This window comes from Zalophus californianus, chromosome 4 (assembly GCF_009762305.2).
Source record: "Zalophus californianus isolate mZalCal1 chromosome 4, mZalCal1.pri.v2, whole genome shotgun sequence".
Classification (NCBI taxonomy): Eukaryota; Metazoa; Chordata; class Mammalia; order Carnivora; family Otariidae; genus Zalophus; species Zalophus californianus.
The window spans coordinates 189,754,762-189,777,448 of NC_045598.1; the positions used below are offsets into that span (position 1 = coordinate 189,754,762).

General features: G+C 63.5%; 2 protein-coding genes across 2 annotated transcripts; one reads left to right on the forward strand and one right to left on the reverse strand.

The window, feature by feature from the left end:
- Positions 1-5,341: 5,341 nt before the first annotated feature.
- Positions 5,342-9,284, reverse strand: ARC (activity regulated cytoskeleton associated protein). Its single transcript, XM_027573271.2, has 3 exons — positions 6,763-9,284; positions 6,401-6,525; positions 5,342-6,182 (listed from the first exon to the last, which is right to left on the reverse strand). The coding sequence occupies exon 1, from the start codon at positions 8,837-8,839 to the stop codon at positions 7,391-7,393; it is 1,449 nt and encodes a 482-aa protein (XP_027429072.1). The 5' UTR covers positions 8,840-9,284; the 3' UTR covers positions 5,342-6,182; positions 6,401-6,525; positions 6,763-7,390.
- Positions 9,285-9,720: 436 nt separating this feature from the next.
- On the forward strand, positions 9,721-18,776 carry LOC113939132. Its single transcript, XM_027624743.1, has 5 exons — positions 9,721-9,730; positions 11,511-11,821; positions 13,530-13,949; positions 17,343-17,452; positions 18,194-18,776. Exons 1-5 carry the CDS (start codon positions 9,721-9,723, stop codon positions 18,243-18,245), a joined length of 903 nt encoding a protein of 300 aa, XP_027480544.1. The 3' UTR covers positions 18,246-18,776.
- The last annotated feature ends 3,911 nt before the right edge of the window (positions 18,777-22,687 follow it).

Consider the following 22,687-nt stretch of genomic DNA (forward strand, 5'->3'; position numbering starts at 1 on the left):
GCCTGTGAGCAGAGTCAGAGCGAGCGAAGAGCCATCTGAAATTCCGGGAAAAACAAAACCTAAGAAAGGACATGTCATCACAGGCCACACCCTGGGGGAAGAGCGCACACTGAGTCTGAAATCCAAAGAGGGTGCTGGCGTCTGGGGAGAGGCAGGTGCATGGCGGCTGGGGAGTGTGGTGGCTGAGGGGGTGGCAGCTCCGGGGCAGGGTGGCGGCTGGGGGGGTGGCGGCTGTGGGGGGTGGCGGCTCCGGGGCAGGGTGGCGGCTGGGGGGGTGGCAGCTGTGGGGGGTGGCGGCTCCGGGGCAGGGTGGCGGCTGGGGCTGGTGGTGGCTGGGGGTGGTGGTGGCTGAGGGGGTGGCAGCTGCGGGGGGTGGCAGCTCCGGGGCAGGGTGGTGACTGGGGGGGGTGGCGGCTGGGGGAGTGACGGCTGGGGTGGTGGCGGCTCCAGGGTGGGGTGGCTGAGGCTGGCACAGGGTTAGTGGCGGCCCTGGGGCAGTTACAGAAGAAACAAGGGACCTAAGCCAGCTTGCCCTGGGGCGGGGTCTGGGTGAGGAGGGTGGGCAGGGTCTGGGTGCTGGGGTGGGGGCATCCCGGCCCTTCCTAGGCCCCCAGCTGGGACTTGAGGGCCACCATGAGGAGGGGGGTCAGTCCTGGGGACCCAGGGGTGTAGCCTTAGTGCAGCGTCCACTGGTTGGTGGGGTTGGGGGCTTAAGGGGAGCAAACCCCACCCTGCCAGTGGCCTTGCTTCTGGAAAGGCCACCCCCACCCTGTGGTCCAGCTTCAGCTGCACCCTCAGGCCGAGCTGCCCTCACCTGGGTCCCCCAGGCGGCCCGGGCTCAGCACTGGGGTTAGCGGGCCATCTGGGCAGGCCGGGTTTGGGCTGCCTAAGAGGAGAGCAGGGGCGCCGGCGTGGGGCTACACGGGGTCGGAGAGAGCTGGGAAGACAGAGGATGGAGCCCAGGAAGGGACGCTTGCTGCCTGACGTCCTGCTTTCACTCTGGTGAGAGGTTCGGCCTGAGGTGGACCGAGACTCGAAGGAGGCTCTTTGGGTCACCTGGTGACTCCCAGCCCCCTGGGACCTCAGTCCCCCCTCTCCGGGGAGGCGGGCAGGCTCCGAGGCCCCATTGCAGTGGAAAGTGAGGGCCATGTGGGGCCTCCAGAGCCCCCAGCTGGGGGTCTGCGTCTGCCTGGCCTCTGTCCTGGAGGAAACAAGTTAATGGAAAGCAGGGCGCTGGCTGGGAGCACCACAGCGTGGGAGGGGGTGCTCGGGGGCGCAGGGCGGCACGGCAGGGAGGAGAGGAAAAGCTCAGGGAGCCTCACGGGGACAGGAGAGGTCGGCCGGATGGTGGTCCCCAGTCACTCAAGGGACACACAGCTCTGAGCACAGCGATGGAAGCCCCCTTGGAGGGAGCTCAGCCGAGCTGGGGGCTGCACCCGGGACCAAGGGCTCAGAAGTCTCTTTGCTCTTTAAATGAGTGCTGGAGCTCCAAGTTACAAATCCCCACCCAAGTTTTCCCTTCAGATTCTAAGGGACACTTAGCAGTGCTACACCTGTGTGGCCAATTGAAGGGGACTTTAATGTTTGGTCCCACTGATGCCTCCGAACCTTTTAAACTACATCCATAAAATCCAACATATTCTATGGGGAATCTATTTTTTTCAAACTTTGTGAAATTTCTAAATACTTAAAAATTATTATAAACTCGGGGCGCCTGGGTGGCTCAGTCGTTAAGCGTCTGCCCTCGGCTCAGGTCATGGTCCCAGGGTCCTGGGATCGAGCCCCGCATCGGGCTCCCTGCCCGGTGGGAAGCCTGCTTCTCCCTCTCCCACTCCCCCTGCTTGTGTTCCCTCTCTTGCTGTGTCTCTCTCTGTCAAGTACATAAATAAAATCTTTTAAAAAATTATTATAAACTCAATAAATTAGGCTAAAAAATATGGTGATTCTTAAGCTCTTTCCAATGTTCCAGTACTATACATAAAATTATATGGTTTCTACCTAAAGTCACAAGTCTACACCAGCGACCCCGTTAGACAATTCATGTCAGCATCATGAGCTTCTCCCTTATTCCTATCAGTCCAACTCTCTCCAGTGGGAAAATGCTTGAAATATGAAGCATATATAAATTCTTGACAAAAATGATAACATTTTGAGTTTGATTCTGTTAAATTTCTATGTTAATCCTAAATCCCCTTGGAGTTAAAAGTCCCTTATGGACTAGAAAGAGTGACATCATCTATGAAGTTATATCACCTGGGAACAATTCTCAAGACCACCCTCACTTCTGATGCCAATTGCAGAGTCTGGGGTCCCCAAGACCCCATTGGGTCTGCTGATTCGCTCGAAGGGCTCCCAGAACTCACGAGAGCTGTCGTGCTCACAGTTACGGTTTATCACAGGGAAAGGACCCAGACCGCCAACAGCCAGGGGAAGGGGCGCCCAGAGCAGGGCCCAGGAGGGTCCATACTGCCTCTCCCCGTGGAGTTGCGGGCCCCGAAGTGACAGCACATACGAGTGTTGCCAGCCGGGGAAGCCCCCAGCCTCGGTGTCCAAGGTCTTTATCCGGTTCCCGTCACTCAGACCCGGTCGGCTGCCCGCGTGGCTGACCTCAGTCTCCAGCCCCTCCGGAGGCCGAGCTGATACCGTGTGGCCCAGAGCCCCAGGGGAACAAGGACACTGGACTCAGGATGTCCCCGGGCTCAGCGGTGACCTCCCAGCAGCTGAGGACAGAGGCCCGACCTCCCTGGGGCAAGGTGAAGTTCACACTACCCCGAACAATTTTCCGTGTGGCCTTCTGCCCTCTGGCTGTCCACCAAAATCCTCCCCCTGACTCCCTCCTACATGCAGCTATAGATGTGGCCCTGTGACTGTGTGCCCTGGGGCTGGTGTGGGTGGCAGGGATGGGCCTCTTCCCTGGGCTTCTCTGAGCCTAAAGACTGTGGTATGCCCTTCCTGTGTCTTTGCCCTTCCTCTGGCTTCAGGCAGCAGACAAGGACAGTGGCCTGGATGTGGCAGCGCACTTGCAAGGTCTGAATAAGCCCAGGAGCCCAGGCACCAGCTGCACGCTCATGGGACTGCAAAGAAGCCGTTTTGTTGGGCCTCTTTGTTACAGCAGCTTGGCCTCACTCTGACTCATACACTTTTCCAAGCCCGTTTCTCAGGCTGGCCCTTGCAGCTTGCTTAACCCCCAGGGCTAAGTGCTCACCCCCAGCAGCACATTAAGGGGACATGCAAGACCTATGTCTCAGCTGAGCCTTGGAGAGACAATAGGGAGTAACACTCTGAGCACCTCCCCAGCCTGGGCCCCCTGCCCTCTGACCCTCATGCCAGCTCTATGGGCAGACCTGACCTTAGAGAAAAGGCAGCCCTGGGGCTTGAGCCCACATCCACATGGCTCAGAAGCCCCGCAGCGAATTGGATCTGTAGGGTGAGCCCCCGCAGGGCTTCTGGATGGCCTGTCTCCAGTTCCAGCTCTGATCCCCAAAGGGAGGCAAGCAAAGCCCCTCCCTGTGCCTCAGTTTCCCCACGCACTTGTTGAGAAGGGAGGCTGGGTAGTCTGTGATCATGGGCAAGCAAGACGGGGAGGCGTGAGCGCGGCCTGTTCTGGGAACATCCCGTTCCATTTGGGACGTGACTGGGTCTGGGCCCCTCCACCCCACGCCACCCTGCCCGGCTCCTCCCTCACCCTCAGCCTCTTCTCTGAGGACACAGAGATTCGGAGCTGCATCTCCAATTATTTGAAGTGCTCAGATAGCCTGTCTCACAATCATCCAATTACAGGGAGTAGTTTTTTATTATTAAAAAGAAAAAGCACCTACAGCTTCCAGCTTTTGATGTGAGCTGGAGTGTTTCTCTGGGAGAGATCACTGCCTCTCAGGCGTCGCCGTGGGGCCCCGGCCTCCTGTTCCTGTCAATTTCCTTTCCCCATTCTTGTCACAGTGTCCATTATTTAGAAGAAATAAAAGGGAAGAATAGGGAACAGGCTGCCTTCTCGCCACGGAGGGCCTTGCTCAGGGCTGCTAGCCCCCCCCCCCCCCCCGCAGAGGTGACGACACTTCCTCGTGGCAGGTGGTTCTTTCTGCCCCCGCTCACTTCCTGCCCCCGCAGGTCTCCTCCTTGTGGCTTCGCAGGGCTCCTTCCTCCACAGGACCCTGCAGCGAGGCTCTAGCAGGGGCGGCCCTCCCCAGGCTGGCCTGTGCTCGCACTACGCACGCCTGCCTTGGCCCCCTGGCCCAGCACCCCCTGGAGCAGAGCAGCCCCTCTGGAGGGGAGTACCTGTGCTGGGTGGGTGACCAGCATCTGCCCCTGACTGTGGCATTTGCGATGGTCAGTTTTACATGTCAGCCTCGCTGGGGAACCATCCCCCAGCATTCAATCAAACCCTAATGCAAGTATTGCTTGGAAGGCCTTTTGCCGGTGTGACTGAAGCCCATAATCAGTTGACTTTACCTAAGGATGATCACCGAGGGCATCTGGGTGGGCCTGGCTCAATCAGTTGACGGGCCCTAATTGCGGCGGGAAGAAGAAATCCCACAGCAGCTCAGCCTGAGCCCCGGAGGTCCAGCCTGCCCCACAACTGAGCAAGCGAACTCCTCGTAACCAAAGGCTCACTGTCCACCTCCGCTGGACCTGCTTCTCCTTGATCACTGGCTGGTCCAGGGGTTTGAGCCCTCTCCAGTCTATAGCTCTCCCTCTCGGGGGCCTTGGGACCTCACAGAGGCCAGTGAGGTTCCGTGCCACCCACAGGGCACAAGATGGCCCTTGTCTCTCCGTTCTTGAACCTGCACATGGATTTATATTAGTGACGGTTTGCTCATTTGGCAGATGAGGCAACAGGCTTGGAGAGAACACGTTTACGACCCAGGATTTGTCAGGGTCACCTCCCAGCGGGGATCTTGCCTTGCCTGGGTCCCCAGGGCTCGATGCTGGAGGAGACCCCGAGGCAGAAGCCCTGGGCCTCCATGTGGGCTGAGGCTGGTGGCAGGAGAGCTCTTAGGACACCCCCACGCCCCAGCGGGCAGGGGGCAGAGGATGCTGGTGGGCAGTCCTCAGCTTAGCCAGGAGGCAGTCTCCAACAATCTCTGCCACTGCTGGCTGCCTCAGGCCTGGAGGCCACAGGGCGTGGGCTTCCATGAGGGGAGCCCCTAAGGCCCTACTGTCCTGAGGATCCAGGACCCTGACCAACTGGCCTGCAGGGTGACGGGGCTGTGCTCCCTAGGTCCCCAAAGACCCTTCATTCTGCACTCATGTGGCTTCTGGGGACCACCACCCTGAGCCACCTCCCTCCGCAGCTCCATGCCAGCCGACGAGAAACAACAGCACACACCGAGAAGTTTCACTGTTTTATTAACAAAATCTTACAAAAGAGTCTGTCTTCAGGTAAGGTGACAGGGGTACACACAGCCTGGTCCGACACTGAAGGCCTGACCCGCTGGGGACGGGGCGGGGGGGGGAGACCAGTCACACCCTCTTGAGGACCCCAGGGCCTCCCTGCAGCCTATGCCAGCCTATGAGTATGGGTTATGGCTTATGTGCAAAAATAAAATCTGGGGGGGGGGGGGGCCGGCAGGAGTGCAGGATGGAGGAACTGACAGAGTCACCTGCAGCCATCAGTCCCCTGAATCTGGAAACCCCCACTGGACAGGCAGAAAGGAGAACCCCCGGCCAGGGCCTCCTCGGGCTGCAGACACGAGTGGCCGGCCAGCACCAGGGCGCTGGGGGTCCCCCAGGTGGGGGTCTGGGCCCCGGCTATGGCGGGGCCTGCCTAAGCCCCAGGTGCAAGGCTTCTGGGATCTCCTGGGGCTGGGCCTGGGGCTGCGGGCAGGGGCTGGGGCTGGAGCCTCAGCCTCAGAGCTCCTGGAAAGCTCTGGCAAGAGAGGATGGCCGCCGTGCGGTGGGCAAGGGTTCCTGGGCTGGAGCGAGACCGGCCCGAGGTAGCAGACCCCACCTCCAGCCACAGCGGCCGTGGGGGCGGGCAGGCTGGTGGTCAGCGGGGCAGGCCTAGAGGCAGGCCCTGGCCCTCACACTGGCCCGTCTTCATCACCAGCTCTCTGCCGGGCCCACCCTCTCTGCGGCCCCTCTGCTGACCTCAGCGTCTCCTCGGGCGGGCAGCTTGCAGGAGGAGAGGGAGGGGCATGCCAGGCATGGCAGGGAAGGCTCTGTGGGAGCGCGAGCGTTGAGACCTGAAAGAAAGACGGGGGGGGGGGGGGGGGGGGGGGGGGTGAGAGACAGGCCACAGGCTGGGAGGGGCCACACAGGAGGGGTATGGGATGGACGCTATGGGGCTGCTCCCCCAGGGCCAAGCCCCCATGCTGGGCTGCCTCTCAGCTTGCCCAGAGCGCTGTGTTGGGGGGAGGGGCGGCAGGCAGGGGCAGGGTCTCAGTGGAGAGAGCGGCCATACCTGTCGTCACTCTCCTGGCTCCTCAGCTGAGTTTGAGGACTCAGGCCCTGTGGGACCCTCCCCCGGCTGCGGGTGAGTCATCGAGCCCAGCGGATCCTTTTCCAGGCTGCGGTGAATCACTAGTGCTGAGGAAAGAGAGAGCACGGGGTCGTGTGAGAGCCGGCTCCGCCGTCCCACCGCCCCGCCGCCCACCCGGGCCCTTCTCCCTGATCCCTGGGGGCTCTGCTCCTTCCCCACAACTCCGTGCTGCAGCCCCCCCCCCACCCCATCCCTGCAGCTAACCTGCTGGGGCTGTCCTGGCCCCGGGGCCCTCCCTACCCCACAGTGCCCCCTGGCGGGGGTGCCTTGGGGCTGGAGCTCACCTGAGGGGCCAGGAGGCACCAGGACGCCAGGTCTGCTGCTGCCGTCGCAGTGCTGCTGCCGCAGCGGTCAGTCGCTCCTGAGGCTCTGGCTTTCCGCAGCAGGAGGGAGCCTCGCTGCCTGAGGCTGGCCGGCTGCCCTGGGCGGCGGCAAGAGTGCCAGCCGGCTGCACAGCAACTGCCAGGGGAAGGCGGCGCCCCAAAGCCAAGGTTCCCGTGGTGTTGCTGCTGTCTTAGCTTCTGCTCTGGGGTGTCCCCTGGGCTCGGGGCTCACTGGCCTGGGCCATCTGGACATTTGATTTCTGAGTGCCCAGGGGGCCCGGGCGGTTGAGCAGAATACCAAAGCTGGGAGGTCCTGGGGTGGCCAGAGAGTGTGCAGGATGGGGCCAGAGACCGGGAAAGACAGACACAGAGGGAGGATGACAGGGCAGGGGCCCTTCGCTGTTTGGGGGGTACTGCCCACAGCTGGATGACATGTGTCTGTGTGAGTCAGGCTGGGAGGCTGAGGGCGGGTGCCCAGCCAGGTGAGGATGCGGGGCTCCCCTGTGCAGGAGTCAGCCCGGCTCGACAGTCCTGGTTGGCAAAGGCCACAGGCGGGGTGTGGTGGGCAGGCTGGGGCCCGGGCTGGCCTCTATTCGGGCTGGGTCCGGTCACTGGTGACAGACTCGCTGGTGAGGGCTGGCGTGAGCGCCTCGGCCTCGTCCTCCGTGGGGAGGCGGGGGCCCGTGGGCTCGGCCGTCTGCTCCAGGCCGTCCTGTACTTCCATGCCCCTCTGGATGAGCTGCTCCAGGGTCTTGGGCAGTGGATGGCGCAAGAAGCGCTTGAGCTTGGGCTGCAGGGTGCCCACCACGTACTGGATGATCTCCTCCTCCTCGGCGTCCACATAGAGCGTCTGGTACAGGTCCCGCTTGCGCCACAGGAACTGGTCCAGCGGCTCCCCCTGCTTCTGCGGCAGGTCCAGCTCCCGCTGGATGGCCTCCCGGGACAGTGTGCCCTCGCTGTACTGCAGGAACTCTTTCTTGAACTCAACCCAATTCTTCACAGAGCCCTGCTTGAACTCCCACCACTTCTTGGCCGGCCCGTTCATGTGGTTCTGGATTTGCGACAGCCAGTACTCCTCGGAGCCGCCCACCTGTCGCAGGTACTCCTCCAGGTGGCTGAGGAACTCCCTCGGATCCTCGAAGATCTGCGTGTCCACACCGGGACTGGGCTGCCCGTCCTCCCCGGCCCCCCAGGGCGGGTACTGCTGGGCGTCCACGGGCTCCTGCCCGGGCAGCTCGCCGCTGGCAGGAGGCGGGGTGATGGCGTAGGGGCTGACGGTGTAGTCGTAGGCATCCGCCTCCTGGCAGTAGCCCTCCGGACCCCCGACGCCCACGGAGACGGTGTGGCGGGCCGGATCGTTGCCCACCGGGTACTTGCCGCCCATGGACTCCAGGCGGTCGGCCCACTTCTCCAGCCGGTAGAAGACCTCCCGCCACACATGCATCTCCCGCTTGACCCAGCGCTCCAGGTTGGCGATGGTCTCCTGGCAGCGACACAAGCAGGCCTTGATGGACTTCTTCCAGCGCTGCGAGTCGCCGGTGGGCACGTAGCCGTCCAGGTTGCTCTCCAGCTTCCCCACCGACCTGTGCAGCCCCTTCAGCTCCCGCTCCACCTGCTTGGACACCTCGGTGAGCAGGTGTCGGTGGGTCCTCCGCACGTGCTCCAGCATCTCGGCCCGGCACTTACCGATCTGCAGGATCACGTTGGGCTTGGCCGCTGGCCCGCCCCGCGGCCCGGGGTAGGCGTGGAGGCCGCCGCTCGTCATGTGGTCGAGCTCCATCGGTGCGCAGGTGGCCGCGGCGACCGGACTGGCGAGGGGCGGCAGGCTGCAAAGTCCTCGTGGACCGGCTGTGCCGTGGAGCCAGGACGGTCCCTTCGGTCCAGCGGCGGCAGCGGCGGCGAGAGAGCGCGGAAGAGTGCGGCGCAGCGGGGAGGAGCAGAGAGCCGCGGCGCCGAGCTCTGCGCCCTGCAGCCGCCGCCGGCTCTTTATGCGGCCGCGCGGCCGTGGGCGGCCCCCTCGCCGAGCCCCCGCTCCCATTGGTCCCGGCCGGGCTCTCCGCCCCGCGCGCCCCGCCCCCCGCGCCCGCCCGCGCGCCCGGCGCCCGGGGAGGACCCACCCCCTGCACGCGCCAGCGGCCCGGGTGACTAATCCGCCTGCGGGCTCCCGACGCCCCCTCCCCGGCTCATTCAGCCTGCGGGGCGAGGGAAGGTGCCGGGACCCAGCGACCCCCCTCCTGCCCGCGACCGGCGGGGCGGCGCAGGTGTGAGCCCGCGGGGGCCTGGAGCGGGTAGTGAGCTGCCGCCACCCACCCAAAGGTTAGGAGGAAGAAGCCCCTACCTCCCCCAGGGTCTCCGGGTGGGCCCCCTCCTCTCCGTCCGTACTAGGGGGCGGGGTGGTGCTGGACTCTGCTCTCTCAGGGCCTCACTGCCCCTGCCCCCGCCCCCGCCCCTGCCTGGTCCGGCGTGGCCGGATGTCCAGCCACGGAGGAGCCCTGGCGACCACCCCGACAGCCATCGATACCCTCCTTCCCTGGAGCTGAAGGCTTCAAGGAGCTTTCCTGTGCCGGGCGAGTGCAAGCACGCCCAAGTGTCCCCAGGTCCCCAAGTGTGCTTTCCCAGGTGTGGCCTCTAGCTCCTGCCTACCGCTGTAGGGGGCTCTCAAGTCTGGGCGCGCGGGGCTGGTCCTCCCCCCTCCCCGTGTGTGTGCATGTGTGACACCAGTGTGGCAATGGCTGGACAGGACTGCCCGGTGCCCCCACTCCCACGCCTGTGGTGAGGGCCAGAACTTCTCCATGTAGTACCTCCAGAGAAATCTGGAAGCTGCTCCCTGCGGATGTGGAGGAGATGAAGGGGTCCTGCTCCCTGAACCTTCCAGGCCACAGAGGGAACCCGGTCAGAAGCTCCAAGACTTCTGAGAGGATGGAAGAGGGTTGGGGGGAGGAGGGGGAAGGAAGGTGGGGGAAGGACGGAGAAGGGGGAGGAGGGGGAGGGAGGAGAAGGGAGGAGGGGAGGGGGAGGGAGGAGAAGGGGAGGAGGGGGAGGAAGAAGAAGGAGGAGGGGGAGGGAGGAGGAGAGGGAGGGAGGAGGAGGGGAGGAGGGGGAGGAAGGAGGAGGCGGTAGCCGACGGAAGGGGTGCTGGCAGCCTTATGCAGTCAGGAGAGGCAGAGAAAAGCAGAACACCATATAAGGAACGGGGCTCCGGAAGCTGAGATTCCCTCGGGACGGAGGCCCCTTCTGCCTCCCTGGCAACAGTGGTGGGGGAGGGACATCCTTTCTGGGTTACCCCAGGATGGATGCTTATGGGTTCCAGGTCCTCTGATGTTAGGCGGGCACAGGTAATGCATGCTGCCCAAAGCCAGAGGCAGACACACAACCAGTGAGTCAAGACCCCCTAGCCCCTGCTGCCAGTTTCCCACTCCCTCTCTCAGACACACACTGCACACTCGTGGCCTCCTCTCATACCCCCCAGCCATCCCCAGACACAGTCATACCCCCCACCCACCCATCCCCCAGACACACTCATACCCCCCACCCATCCCCAGACACACTCATACCCCCCACCCATCCCCCAGACACACTCATACCCCCCACCCATCCCCCAGACACACTCATACCCCCCACCCATCCCCAGACACACTCATACCCCCCACCCATCCCCCAGACACACTCATACCCCCCACCCATCCCCCAGACACACTCATACCCCCCACCCATCCCCAGACACACTCATACCCCCCACCCATCCCCCAGACACACTCATACCCCCCACCCACCCATTCCCCAGACACACTCATACCCCCCACCCATCCCCAGACACACTCATACCCCCCACCTGTCCCCCGATCCGTGTCCAGCCCCACTCTGTCTGACTCACACACTCTCTGGAATCCCCACTCCCTGCCCCTCCACCAGGCCCCTTCTCCCTGCTCTCCTGGAAACCCTCCTCCCTACCCCAGAGCCAATCTGTCTCTTTTCCCCTCTGAGCTTCCACCCCTAGTTGGGGGGAAATGTCTTTCTGGCAAAAACTTGCCCAGAATCGCTCTCCTGGCATTTCTAATTAAAGGCGAGTGGGTGGGCAGAAGGGAGGGTGGAGGGCCCGCGTGGAGTAGGGTGGGGGAGCCGGGCAGAGAAGCTGCGAGAACAGGAATCCCAGAGCTGCCCAGCCCAGGCTGCGTTCCTGGGAACCTGCCTGTGCCCATGTGTGCAATGTCTGTGTGGCGGGGAGCGTGGCCAGGCCCACAGGTGTGACTGGCTGGTCACCACAGGGCCTGCCTGTAGCTCTGAGTCTGTGTCCACGTCTGGGGTGAGCTCAGGCTTGTGTCTCAGGGCCGTTGTCAGGGAAGACACCTAATAAGCCAGCTGGGCCGGGACCACACTCACATGCACGTGTGTGTGTGCATGCGTGTGCAAGCAGTGGGAGTGCCAGAGAGCCAGCCCGTGAATGACCAGCGGCTTACAAAGACCAGGTCACTCCTGAGGATGACACTAAGGCCCAGATCTCCTGACCAGCTGGGTGGCCCAGGCCAGGGCACAGCTCTCTGGGTCTCGGGCCCACAGTGACCTCCAGCCCCCACTCCACCCAACCCAAGCTGGCAGCCATCGGGCAGGGCTTCCTGGAGCGGGGAGCCCAGCTGGGACCTAGAGGGCTGGAGGGGTTGACCAGACCCAGAAAAGCAGCGAAGCACTAGGGGCGCTGGGGGCTGAGTGAGCATCCCCTTTGTGGGGGTACCCAGGTAGGGGAGAGGATCTCAGACTCGGAGCCCTTGGTGCCCCCCTCCCAGGGGCAGAGCAGCCTGCTGTGGGCACGAGAAGAACAGTCCAGCGGAGGGGGGCGCTGGCGGGCACGGGGAGACCTGGGAGGACCTGCGCGGAGGCCGCACAGCACTGGCCGTCACAGGTGACAGGCGACAGCCTCAGCGTGGGAACACTTAATCGCTGCCCAATTATCGCCCCAGAAGCCCTCAGCACACCTCCGCACTGGAGCCTCGGGCTGCGTTCTTTTGCTGCCTCCGGAGAAGAGGTCAGTCTGGCTCCCCACCACCCAGGATGGGGGCGTCGGCCCCGCCCTGCTCTGCCGCCCCCCTTTCTCCACAAGCAGGGGTGAAGGTGCAGAGTGCGGCCTCCAGCCCCCAACCTCACCCAGAGCAGGGCAGCTCAGGGCTGCAGGGTAGGGAGAGGGAGGGGAAGCTGTGCAGGGGGGAGGCCTGGGGGATTGTCACCGCCCCCCCCTTAGAGCCAAGCTGGTCAGCTGCTCCTTGGACTGCCTTCGAAGGAGGGGGCTCTGTCGGCAGGGAGGGCAGGCCAGAGTGACCACAGGGGGAGGTCTGCAGGCAGCAACCCCCCCACCCCCGTTCTGTCCCTTTGGGGTTCCAGTCTTCTGCCGCTCGGGTTCCGGGCTCCCAGACCCCGGGTGCTGGTCCGTGAGGCTAAGGTGCCAATTTGGAGATGAGATGACGGCCCCCTCCCAAATGCACAGCCTCAGGGAGCCACACCCCCCACCCGCACCGGAAACACGGCCCCAGGCCCCCTCCGCAGGTCCTGCCTCCCTCTGGCTGCTCTGTGACCCAGTCCTTTCCTGCAGGGCTCACACCTGCCCTGGGGCCCCTTAGTGCAGGCTCCCTGTCCCACTGCCGGGCTCCCCGGGTGTGCTGGGGGGTAAAGCTCATCCAGGCCCGTCAGGCTGCCTGTGCCTGTGGACTCATACATAGCCCTGGGACTTTCCAGACTCCCCCTGTCTGCACAGGGCCTCCATCGCAGCTAGTCGCCAGGAAATCGCCCGCGGTGGTCAGTGGTTAGCAGCACTTAGCCCCCAGGGTGGGAGCACAGGCTCCGTGGGGGGAGCAGAGCACCAGCTGATGATGCCCCGCCCGCCCCGTACCAGGGCCGCCGCTGCACCAGCCCCATGACCCTGTCCTTGTGGGGTAGAAGCCAGGCAGCTAGGGTCCACCCACTGCTCACCTGGCCCTCCCTGCCCAGGCTTGGCCCATGGTCCCTGCCTGCCACCCCGTGGGGCCCTCCTGGGTCACATGGCCTCACTCCACTGCCCCCACAACCGGTGGGGTGGTGGGGGGGAAGGACAAGGCCCACCCGGACTCCCCACGAGCTCTCTGCAGGCCCAGCTCTCCTTCCCCAGCATCTCCTCAGGAGGGGCTGTGTCTTTGGAGGCAGCCCGGGGGCCGGGACGGCTGCCTTGGGGGGTTGCTGCACAGGCCCCAGGGATGTGGGAGGGCCAGAGCATGGGGCACGGTGTGGTGGAGGTGAGGCTGGGACCAAGGGCAAAGAGGCAAGAAGGACCCGTGGGGCAGAGGGGCAGAGAGATGGAGACGCCAGGAAAGCGGGAGCGACAGGGCCCCCGTTCCTTTCTCAAGGAGACATTCTCGCCCTGTTTTCACAGAGGTTCTCAGGGGTGGGGGACCCTGCCCCGGGCCCTTTAGCCAGCAAGAGAGCGGTGGGGTCCCTCGGCCACACCTGCCTGACGCACCTCCGAGGGACGAGGGACGGATGCCTGGGAGCCCAGGGCAGAGTGGGGGCAGGGCAGCAGAACCCCGTCAGCGGCGGGCGCATGCGCTGCCGAGAGGCCTGAGATGGGGGCCTGAGCACTGGCGTGGGGGGCCCTGTGGGAGGCAGAGGTGTCTGGATGTGGGGGGCCCCCAGTGAGCACCCAGAGCTGAGGGAGCATCTTTCCAATCCCCCCCCACCCGAACTTCCTCTTGTCTCCGGCTTGGCAGGGTGTGTGTGCTGCGTCCTCTCCCTGGAACAGGCAGCCTGTTCGTTCTGGGCCCCCACACAGCAGACCCTCTCCCCCCCCTCCTGCCGCCTGCCTCAGCGCCTCCCTCCCCGCGCGGGCTCCAAGGAAAGTTTTGTATTTTTCCGATGAGGGCGGCACAGCGGTGCCTGAGCCAGCTGCGCCTTGCACCCTGCCGGCACCTGCCCTAGGCCTGGAGGTCGAGCCCCAGGGACTGGAGACCATCCTCACCAGCGCCCTGAGCCAGTACGGAAGGAAGAAACAGACCCGGAGAGAGCCAGGGACTTGTCCAAGCTCCGCAGCAAGGAGGCCAGACCAGGGCACTGCGGTGAGCCTGGGTGGGGAAAGGCCTGCAGGCTCCTGGAGGTCCCGTGAGCTCAGCCCGTGCCCTGTGCAACCGTGGGTAAGTGCTGTCAGCCCTGCCCCTTCCGGGCACCCACATTCCTCCCTGTAAAGAATCCTCACCCCACTCAGCCAGGGGGCAAGTCAGTCATTCAATCAAGAACGGCTCCCGAGCCCGACATGGCAGGTGCTATTCAAGGTGGGGTGCGGGGCCGTGCAGATGGCCCCATAAAACAGGGGCATCGTCATCCCGATGCCCCGATGCCCTGCCTTAGAGGCCTGACCCGCACATGGGCCCTGGAGGACGGGGCCTAGGAGGACGCAGGCTGTGTGTGGCTCTAGGCATGCAGGTCAGGCCTCAGCGCGGAGCCTCGGGCTCTTCCCCTCCAGCAAATCAGACTGGCTCCCCTCCCAGCAGAGCCAGGACCAGGGGAGGAGGGAGGCCTCCGTGGTGTGCAGGGTGGGGGGTCTTAGTGCCCCCACTCCAGGAGGCAGGTGTACAGGGTGGGCCCGCGACTCACTGCACGCACGCGGCTCACCGCGTGTCTGTCTCAACCCTTGGCTCGGCAGGTGCCTCAGGCTGCGTCTGAGTGTCCACAGAACACTGGAGGGGCATTGGGCCCCTGCGTCCCCACCCCGCTTCTCCTCGAGGCACTGTGTGACCTCCTGCAGATGCATGAGCCCCTCTGGCCCCGGCGTCCCCCTTGCCACATGGTGGGCACACTGTACCCAGGGGAGGCCAAGGGTCCTGGCGTGGGCAGCTTGGAGGCTGGCCGCAGTGGCGGGCGCCGACGAGGAGTGGGCTGGACCTCTGCCCTCCCTGTTCACTCTATGAATGCCCGATCCGACTCACGGCACATCACCCCTGATTCCAGTGACAAAGGCCTGTCCGGTTTTAAAACCGAAGCATAAAAACCTCGGCGTGGTTTTACACGTTGTCTAAATCTGAGCCCGCTGTCAGTGCCTCCAGGAAGCCTTCCCATACTCATAGCACTATGTTAACAGGGTCTTTTGTGACCTTGTCCTCCCTAGTACACCCCTGCCTCAGAGCCCCTGAGCACGCTGTCTTCCTCTGTGTGTCAGGGTATGAGTGTGAACGTGTGCGGGGCGGGGGGCTGTGTGCATCAGTGCCTTCCTGATCCTCTGTCCAAGCAAGGCATGCTCTCGCTGACTGTGCAGCCTCTGAGCCTGCGCTGGGCCTGTGGAGTGGACGAGCCCACCGGGTTCCTCCCCTGAGGAGACTCGGTCTGCTCAGATTCCCCAACACCCCAGATGTTCTGGGCCCAGCAGCCCAAGGAGCCCTGACGGGTGGGGAGAGCTGGAGCATGAGCCGGGGTGGGCCGGCTGCAGGGGGGGCCAGCAGGGCAGGGGGGCAGGATTTCGGGGTTCTGTCCCTCGCCAGGGGCAGAGCCGGGAGGGGAGGGTTACTAGAGAGAGGGGAGAGGTCCGAAGGTGGGGACCAAGGCCACCAGCCTGGGTCTGTGGAGGGAGGACAGGGGCCTGGGCGGGGGCAGGCGGCTGGAAAGCTGAGCTGTGGGTGGGAGAAGGTTCGAGGCCTGTGAGGAGGGTCAGGGATGAGGGGAGAGCCAGGGTCCCAGGGTCCCAGCAGTCACGTGCAGGAGCGCCGTGAGGACTCGCAGGCGCAGCTGGGAGCCCGCCTGCGGGGGTTGGAGCCCGTGGCCACCCCCTCCTCCCTGCCCCACTGGGCGCCCTGCCAGGCTGCACCACCCCCGCCGCCTCCCTGGACACCCAGGGACTCAGATCAGATCGTGCCACAGGAGCCCTGAGCATGGCCGGCCCCTCCGCCCGGACGGGGTGTGTGCTGCGAGCTGGCCCTGGCCGGACACCCCCGGAGCTGGGGCTTCAGGACGTCCAGGGAGGGGGTGATGGCCAACTTTCCTGCCGTTCTGTGCCTCTCCATTTAGAGCGCGCCCAGCACAGAGCGCCGGCTCCCAGGCACACTTCCGGAGCCATACAAGGAGACAGGCCGAGAATAGCTCAGTGTGACGCAGCCAGGAGCTTCCCCACGCAGGCGGGCTCTGAGCCATGCCTGCACCCCGGGGAGGCCGCCCTGGAGGGACCCCTGCCTGCACCCCCCCCTGCCGGAAATGGCTTGGGGTCCCTTCTGCTCTCTGTCTGCTAGCCCCTCCCGCCCGTCCCCTGGGGCTGGGGCCTGGGCCCCCTGCCCCTCCCGCTGTCACCCCTGCCACTGCGAGACCTCTCTCCTGGGGCCTTGACCTGGATGTCCCAGAGCCGCCGGCCTGGCCACCCTGCTCCGTGGCAGGCCCCACGGCTGCCCCATGCAGGCATCTGGCGTCTTCCCCCACTCCTGCTTCACGGGCGTGGGCACCTCCCTGTCTGCCGCAGGCCTCTGGGGTTCCAGGCGTGAGCCATGATGGTTCTTGGTCTTAAGAACTGTGTCTGGGGCAGGTGCCCGACCGGGGAATTTGGGAGGGATGGCAGCAACCCCACAAGCACTGCATCCTGAGAGGACAGCTGCCTGCAGGGCAGTCATGGGGGTGGGGGACAGTCTTGCTCTGGCGGTGGTGTGTGGCGCTGACCCCCCAGGTTGGGGGCTCCACCCCTTCCTCGCTCTGAGGCCCCACCCGCCCCAAACCCCCAGCCAGCCTGCCCGATGCCCCGATGCCCTGCCTTAGAGGCCTGTCCTCCAAGCGCTGCCCCTCCACCATCCCTGCTTTGGGCAGGGACGAGTGAATGTGCGTTTGGAGGAATCCACGAAGTGGGAAGAGCCCAGACAGGAGGCTCGGGGCGCAGACAGCCATCATGTTCTGCACTGTACATCGTTTCCTCGGCAATCTTGGACGATTCCTGACCCTCAGGACACTGGAGGCCGGCCTGGAGCTTGGTCAGGGAGAGGGAAGAAGGGACATCGGCCAGGTCCTGTCCAGGGATGGTGGGAGAAGCCAGTAGCTGCACCCTGGCCCCCCCCCCCAGCTCTGCAGTCCACGCTGGCTTACGGGGAACAGACAGGTGTCCCGAAACCAGGGGGAGGCACGTAGTAGGCCCGGCAGATGCCTGAGAGGTCATCTCCCACCTCAAAGCACCCCGGCCCCTCTGCACTGTGCTCCCCCTTACCTGCAGGGGAGGGGGCGCTGGGCCCCATCCATTCTTGAATGCAGGCAGGGCTGGACTCCAGGGCTCTTCCCGCCGCAGCCCCCCATCCCAGACCCACGGCTGCCCCTGCCCTCTGCTCTGTCTTCCTCCTCCGTCCCTCACCAACCACTGGCACCCTAGGCCCATCCAGGGCCCGGGCGCCACCTGCCGGCTGTGCGCCCACCTAGCACGTTCTCTGGCCTCCCCTCCTCCCCTCTCCCCCTCTTCCTTCCTCCCCGCTGCCCCTCTCCCCTCCTCCCCCCTCTCCCCTTTGCTGCACTTCGGTTCCTCTGTCTCCAGGCCTGATGCCACTGGCCTGACCCCTCAGCCGTCCTTGCAGATGGCGGTCACCGATGCCACTCTCCTTACTCCGCGGCAGAAGGAAGTCAGGCCCTCCCTGTGTGGGGCTGGGGCTGGGGCCAAACCACCAGGGGAGAGGAGAAGGAGCAGGTTAGGAGGATGGCCCTGGATATGGCCTCTGGGGGGCAGTTGTCCGACCCCCAAACCTGGAGGTCAGAGGCAGGGTACAGGGCCCCCGGGGGATGCCCCCAACCCACCGCAGTTCCAGCTCAGCACACCCACACCCACACACGTGCCCCTCTGAGCGGAGAATCAGGGCCCTTTCTGCCTAGCAGGCCCCCAGACTTTACCCCCATCAGGCTTCCGCAGGCCCTCAGACCCACTCCTGGAAGGGCCCAGAGCACACCCCCTTCACTTCCAAAACCTCAGCTAAAGCCACAACTCCCACATCCTGCCTCTTTGGCCTCCTCCTGCCCAGGGGCAATGGGAGCTATGAACCAGGCCTTCGCCTCCCCCTCCACTGAAGGACGGTCACCTGCCTATCCCAGAACCCTCAGGCCATCCCCAGGGCCCCATGTGTCCCCCATAGGTGGGGCTCTGGGTCTTGGCTCCTTCAGACCTGGGTCTGGGCAGGGCCTGGCAGTCCGGGGAGCCTCAGGGAGGAAGTCAGATGCCCCCAGACACTGGCCTCAGCCGTGAGGAGTCAGGTTTCCCGCACCTGAGGCTGCCAGACTGACACTGGGAAGAAGGCAGACAAGGGGCTCCCCTCCCTAGGCACTGCTCCCCCCCTCCCGAAGCCACCCAGGCCAGAGATGGATGACTGAGGTGGGTCCCTCACCAGAGCAGAGGCATCGATTGAGCAATTTATGGTGTTCTACCCCATTTCTATAGCAGGAGCAGCTTGGGGAGCCTCCGGCTGCCTGCCTGCCTCAGCTGGAAATGAGCCCTTCATGTTTGCCTAACCACCACAAGATGAGATGGGACCACATTCCCTGAACTGAGTGGACACTGCCTTTTCCTACATAAGAATAAAATGCCGTGACCGGAGCCCACAAGGACCTCAGTGTCAAGTTGAGAGCGAGCCTGGAGAGCCAGGAGATGGTGTCTGGAGAGCCGTCCCATAGGCCCGCAGGCTCAGGCTGCCTGTGGTGGGAGCAGTGTGGCTGTTCCCCAATGCCACCCTCGGTAAGGAGGCAGTCCCATAAAACCCACTGCCACCGGGGAGGGGCCCAGGGCCATGCCATAGCCTCCCTGGAGGACAAACTGAAGAGAGTGAAAATAACTTCCTCTGCCAGCCCACATCTGGGGCAGGAGGTTGGGGGGCAAGGCAAGGCTTAAATCTGTAGACAGTCTTCTGAGCCAATCCTGGAAAAACTTCTCAATCCATTCAGCTCAGAGCCTGATGTCACCATTATCATCCTTGTCACCACCCTTGGCATTCACCTGGCCAACGTCATCACCTCCACCAGCACCAGATGCCTGTCATCCATGCTGTCATCATCGCTTCTAGCACTGATACCAACACCTTCAGTGCTTCCTTCACCGTATCACTTGACATCACAGTGATTAGCACCACCACCACCACCACCACCACCACCACCATCACCACCACCACCACCACCACCATCACCACCACCATCACCACCACCACCACCACCACCACCACCACCACCACCACCATCATCACCACCACCACCACCACCACCATCACCACCACCACCACCACCACCACCACCACCACCACCATCACCACCACCACCACCACCACCATCACCACCATCACCACCACCATCACCATCACCACCACCATCATCATCATCACCATCATCATCACCATCACCACCAGCACCATCACCGCCATCACCATCATCACCACCATAATCCTCATCATCACTGCCATCACCATCATCACCACCATCATCCTCCTCCTCACCTTCCTCCTCCTCATCATCACCACCATCATCACGACCACTTTCATCACCAATACTCCTGATACCCAACAGCTCATTGCATTGGCCATCCTTATCACCTATGTAACTATGAACACCGCAATCACAGTTAATCCTTCCCCCATCCTTCTTCCATCCTTCCATCTACCACCTAACCTTCCATCCTTCCATCTACCACCTAGCCTTCCATCCTTCCATCTAGCAAGATCTTCTCCATCCAGTGTCTGCCCACCTACCCAAGCTTTGAGGTGCAAGATGGTGAAGACCAAACCACAGTCCTCACAGAGTCCAGTGTATGCAGACCTCTGGGGCACAGACCACGAGGGGCTCTAAAAGTGTACATCAGGGCTCTAGGGACCAGAGGAGGAACCACTGGTCTTTTGGGGTCCTAGAGACAGAGCCCGGAGCAGCTACTAAGGAGTGGGTGGATGGTGAATGTGGCTAAGCAGTGGGCCTGGGAACCTCTCTCCCACAGACCCCTTCCCCTCCATCCAGACAAGGGTCAAGGGGCTCTGCAGGGAGCCCCAGACCTTGGAGGTCCGAGGTTTGCCCAGAGCACAAGCTCCTCTTCCCTGCCCTCAGTCACAGGTGGGTTCTTTGCTGCACTCCTTTGTGTGACAAAGGACCCTCCCATGCATTCATCTGCTGTATTCAGCAACTCTGTATTGGTGACTTGCTTTGGCCATACAGGGTATTGGGGTGGTGCGCCAGTGACTCATCACATCCGTGCTGGAGGCATCTGGGCTCGTTCGCAGGTGGCTCTCACCCATGGTGGGAATGCCGAGGGCTGCGGAGGTCCAGGGGTTCAGATGGCTCAGCCCTGGGGAGGGCAAACACGCAGGAACAGAGGTCTCAGGGAGGCCAAGCTGGTCAGGGACCACCCCAGCTGCCTCACAGGCAGAAGGCCTGAGGTCTAGCTGGTGCCCCCAGGTGGGCAGAGCCCCATCAGCCCAAGCACCCTTCTGCCTGGCCTGACACCACTCCCACGGTGTTCCCTGCTCCCCCAGACCAGCTCCAGCACCCAGAATGGTAGGCTCAGCCCTTGTGCTGGCATCTGGGCTCCCTACGCAGGGAGCCTGCCAGCACAGAGGGGCCCTGGGGGTGGTTATCTGCTGAATCACCGCAGAGATGTCACTGAGCCCTGGCACCCAGCTGCAATCCAGGTTGGGAGACAAAGCTCCCGCCCCCAGCTCCCTGTGCTCGCTCTCGCTCTCTCTCTCAGAAAGGCCTGGCCCAGCTCCAGCAGGAAAAGGAGGCTGTACCAGGGTCTTCAAGCACGCTGGCCAAGTTTTTTCCATTCAGAGCCTGGCTGGATACCCCCTGTCCCCTACTCCCCTGAGTGAGGGGGTGCTCACCCAAGCCCTGGGCAGAACAGCCTTGGCTGTGCTCACAGCTGTGAGCAGCGCAGGAAGAACTGTCCCCCAACAGCACTCCAGAGGCGGGGCCCTGTCCTCACCCATGGCCTTGGACACCAAGGGCCAACCTCTTGGAATGGCTGAGGGTGGCCATGGCCTCTAGTCCACTTCCTAGAAGCAGGACCTAATGTGAGGACATCTGTTCCAGTGGCTCACTGAGGGGGGCTCTCTGTCGGGGGGGGGGGTGGGCGGGGACAGAGCTGAGGAAGGGCTTGTACACAACCAAGTCGGGCTTCAGCAACCCCCATGGAGCTCCGAAGGGTAAACGTGCTCCCTGGAGCCCCTTGGCCCACCTTTCATCCCAGGCCGGCCAGTGGCCTCTACCTCCTAGAGGGGGGTCCCTCCCCGACAAGGGCAGTTCTCCAAAGGAAGGGGTGCTGTGACTTGTTCCCAGCCAGCACTCAGAGCAGCTGGGCGGGGGGTGCCACCCAAGTGGAGGGGTCTGGGAGGGCCCGAGGGATGGGGCGTATGCCCCGAGGTCAGCAGCTTCAAGCAGCCATCGTATTCTCTCTCGGCATCCATGGGGCAGGAACTTGGAGGCCTGGGCTCATGCAGGGCTCTGCTCAGCGCCCTTCCAGGCTGGCTGCCTGCATCAGCTGAGGGATGGACCCAGGACATATCTACTCCTGAGTTCATAAGCCTGGCCGCCGACGGGAGGCTCCAGCTTCTCACTAGTTGTTGGTCAGCCTGCACAGCAGCCTGCTATGATGGGGAGGAAAAGGAGAGAGTCAGCGAGAGAGCCCTTAAAAAGTGATCTGGGCTCCTCCGGACGCTGGCCCCACCCCCTCCTGGAAGATGCCCCCTCCCCGCCCCAACACTGACCTTCTGCTCTCTTGCCTTCCCAGTGTCCCCTCTGGGAAGCTTCTCGGGCTCTTTTTTGCATCCCCCAGCCCCTGGTCTCCAGGCCTCTTCAGGTGGGAGCTGTGTCCCAGGGAGCACAGGGCCAGGCAAGACAGGTGCTGAGAGAAGGGAGTTCCCTGCCCCTTCAGGGGCCCCCGGCTGGCTCTCTGGGCTCACCCCACCCGGGGACCTGCAACCTTCTGATTTCTGCAGCGGGAGGCCACCGACTCCAGCTGGTGCCTGGGAAGGGCCAGAGCCCAAGACCCTGTTAGGTGGCGGGGGGGGGGGGGCAGGGCAGGTGGCCACTAGGCCCCAAAGACCCATGGCCACAGAGGGTGGAGCCCGGCACAGAGGGATTTCTGCTCTGGCCCCGGCAGGCCCCTGCCTACCGTGCAACTGCATGTGCTCCGTTCTGCAGGAAAACGCGGCCCTGGTCGCTTCCCCAGGAGCCCCCGGGAGAGCTGCAGTCTGGGAGCTGTGTGGGGAGCCCGGCTCGGACACTGACGCCTCCCCCGGCTCTTCAGTGAGTCAGCTCCAGGACCACTCGTCCGCCCCCACACCCAGGACCGTGGCTGTCACCCAGGGGACCTGGAACCACACTCAGAGCTGGAGTTGTGACAGGCGGAGCAGGGGGAGTGTTTCAGCCAGGGAGAGCACTGAGTCACACGTGGGAGGAGGCAGGAGGTCAGCACAGGCTCCTGGCTTCTAGAGGTTAAGAGTAAAACACACACAGGGCTCCAGGCTCCCTGGTCTTGCCCTCTTTGGGAGCTGAGAAAATACAGGGGCCAGGGTGAGAACTCAGCCTGTGACTACCTTCAAGGATTAACCTGTGACCACGGGCAGGGCTCGGAGTGTGACCAGAGTCAGGGCTCAGAGTGTGACCACGGTCAGGGCTCAGTGTGTGACTTAAGATCAGGACTCAGTGTGTGACCATGTTCAGGACTCAGCCTGTGGTTGGGATCAGGGCTCAGTGTTGCACCTGGGTCTGGAGCATAGTCTGGGGCTCAGGCTGTGTGGGATCCTACTGTTCCTGCTGTCGGGAGGAAGCATTATAGGGTACCAGTGATCACCGCGAATGGTCCATACCTGTCCATATGCTTGGGCACCCCGGGTGTGCCTTCCTCAGCTGCCTTTGTGGCCTCCGTGTACTTTTCCTGGCATTTATGGGGCACATACCTGTC

What these genes read in the sequence shown, in the direction of transcription:
- ARC (XM_027573271.2), bottom strand. Translation starts at nt 8,839, where the DNA reads ATGGGAGCGGGGGCTCGGCGAGGGGGCCGCCCACGGCCGCGCGGCCGC.
- LOC113939132 (XM_027624743.1), top strand. An exon ending in TTGCTGCCTCCGGAGAAGAG is followed by an intron (nt 11,822 to 13,529) that starts GTCAGTCTGGCT and finishes CCGGCTTGGCAG; the next exon opens with GGTGTGTGTGCTGCGTCCTC. An exon ending in CGTGCCCTGTGCAACCGTGG is followed by an intron (nt 13,950 to 17,342) that starts GTAAGTGCTGTC and finishes CCGTCCTTGCAG; the next exon opens with ATGGCGGTCACCGATGCCAC.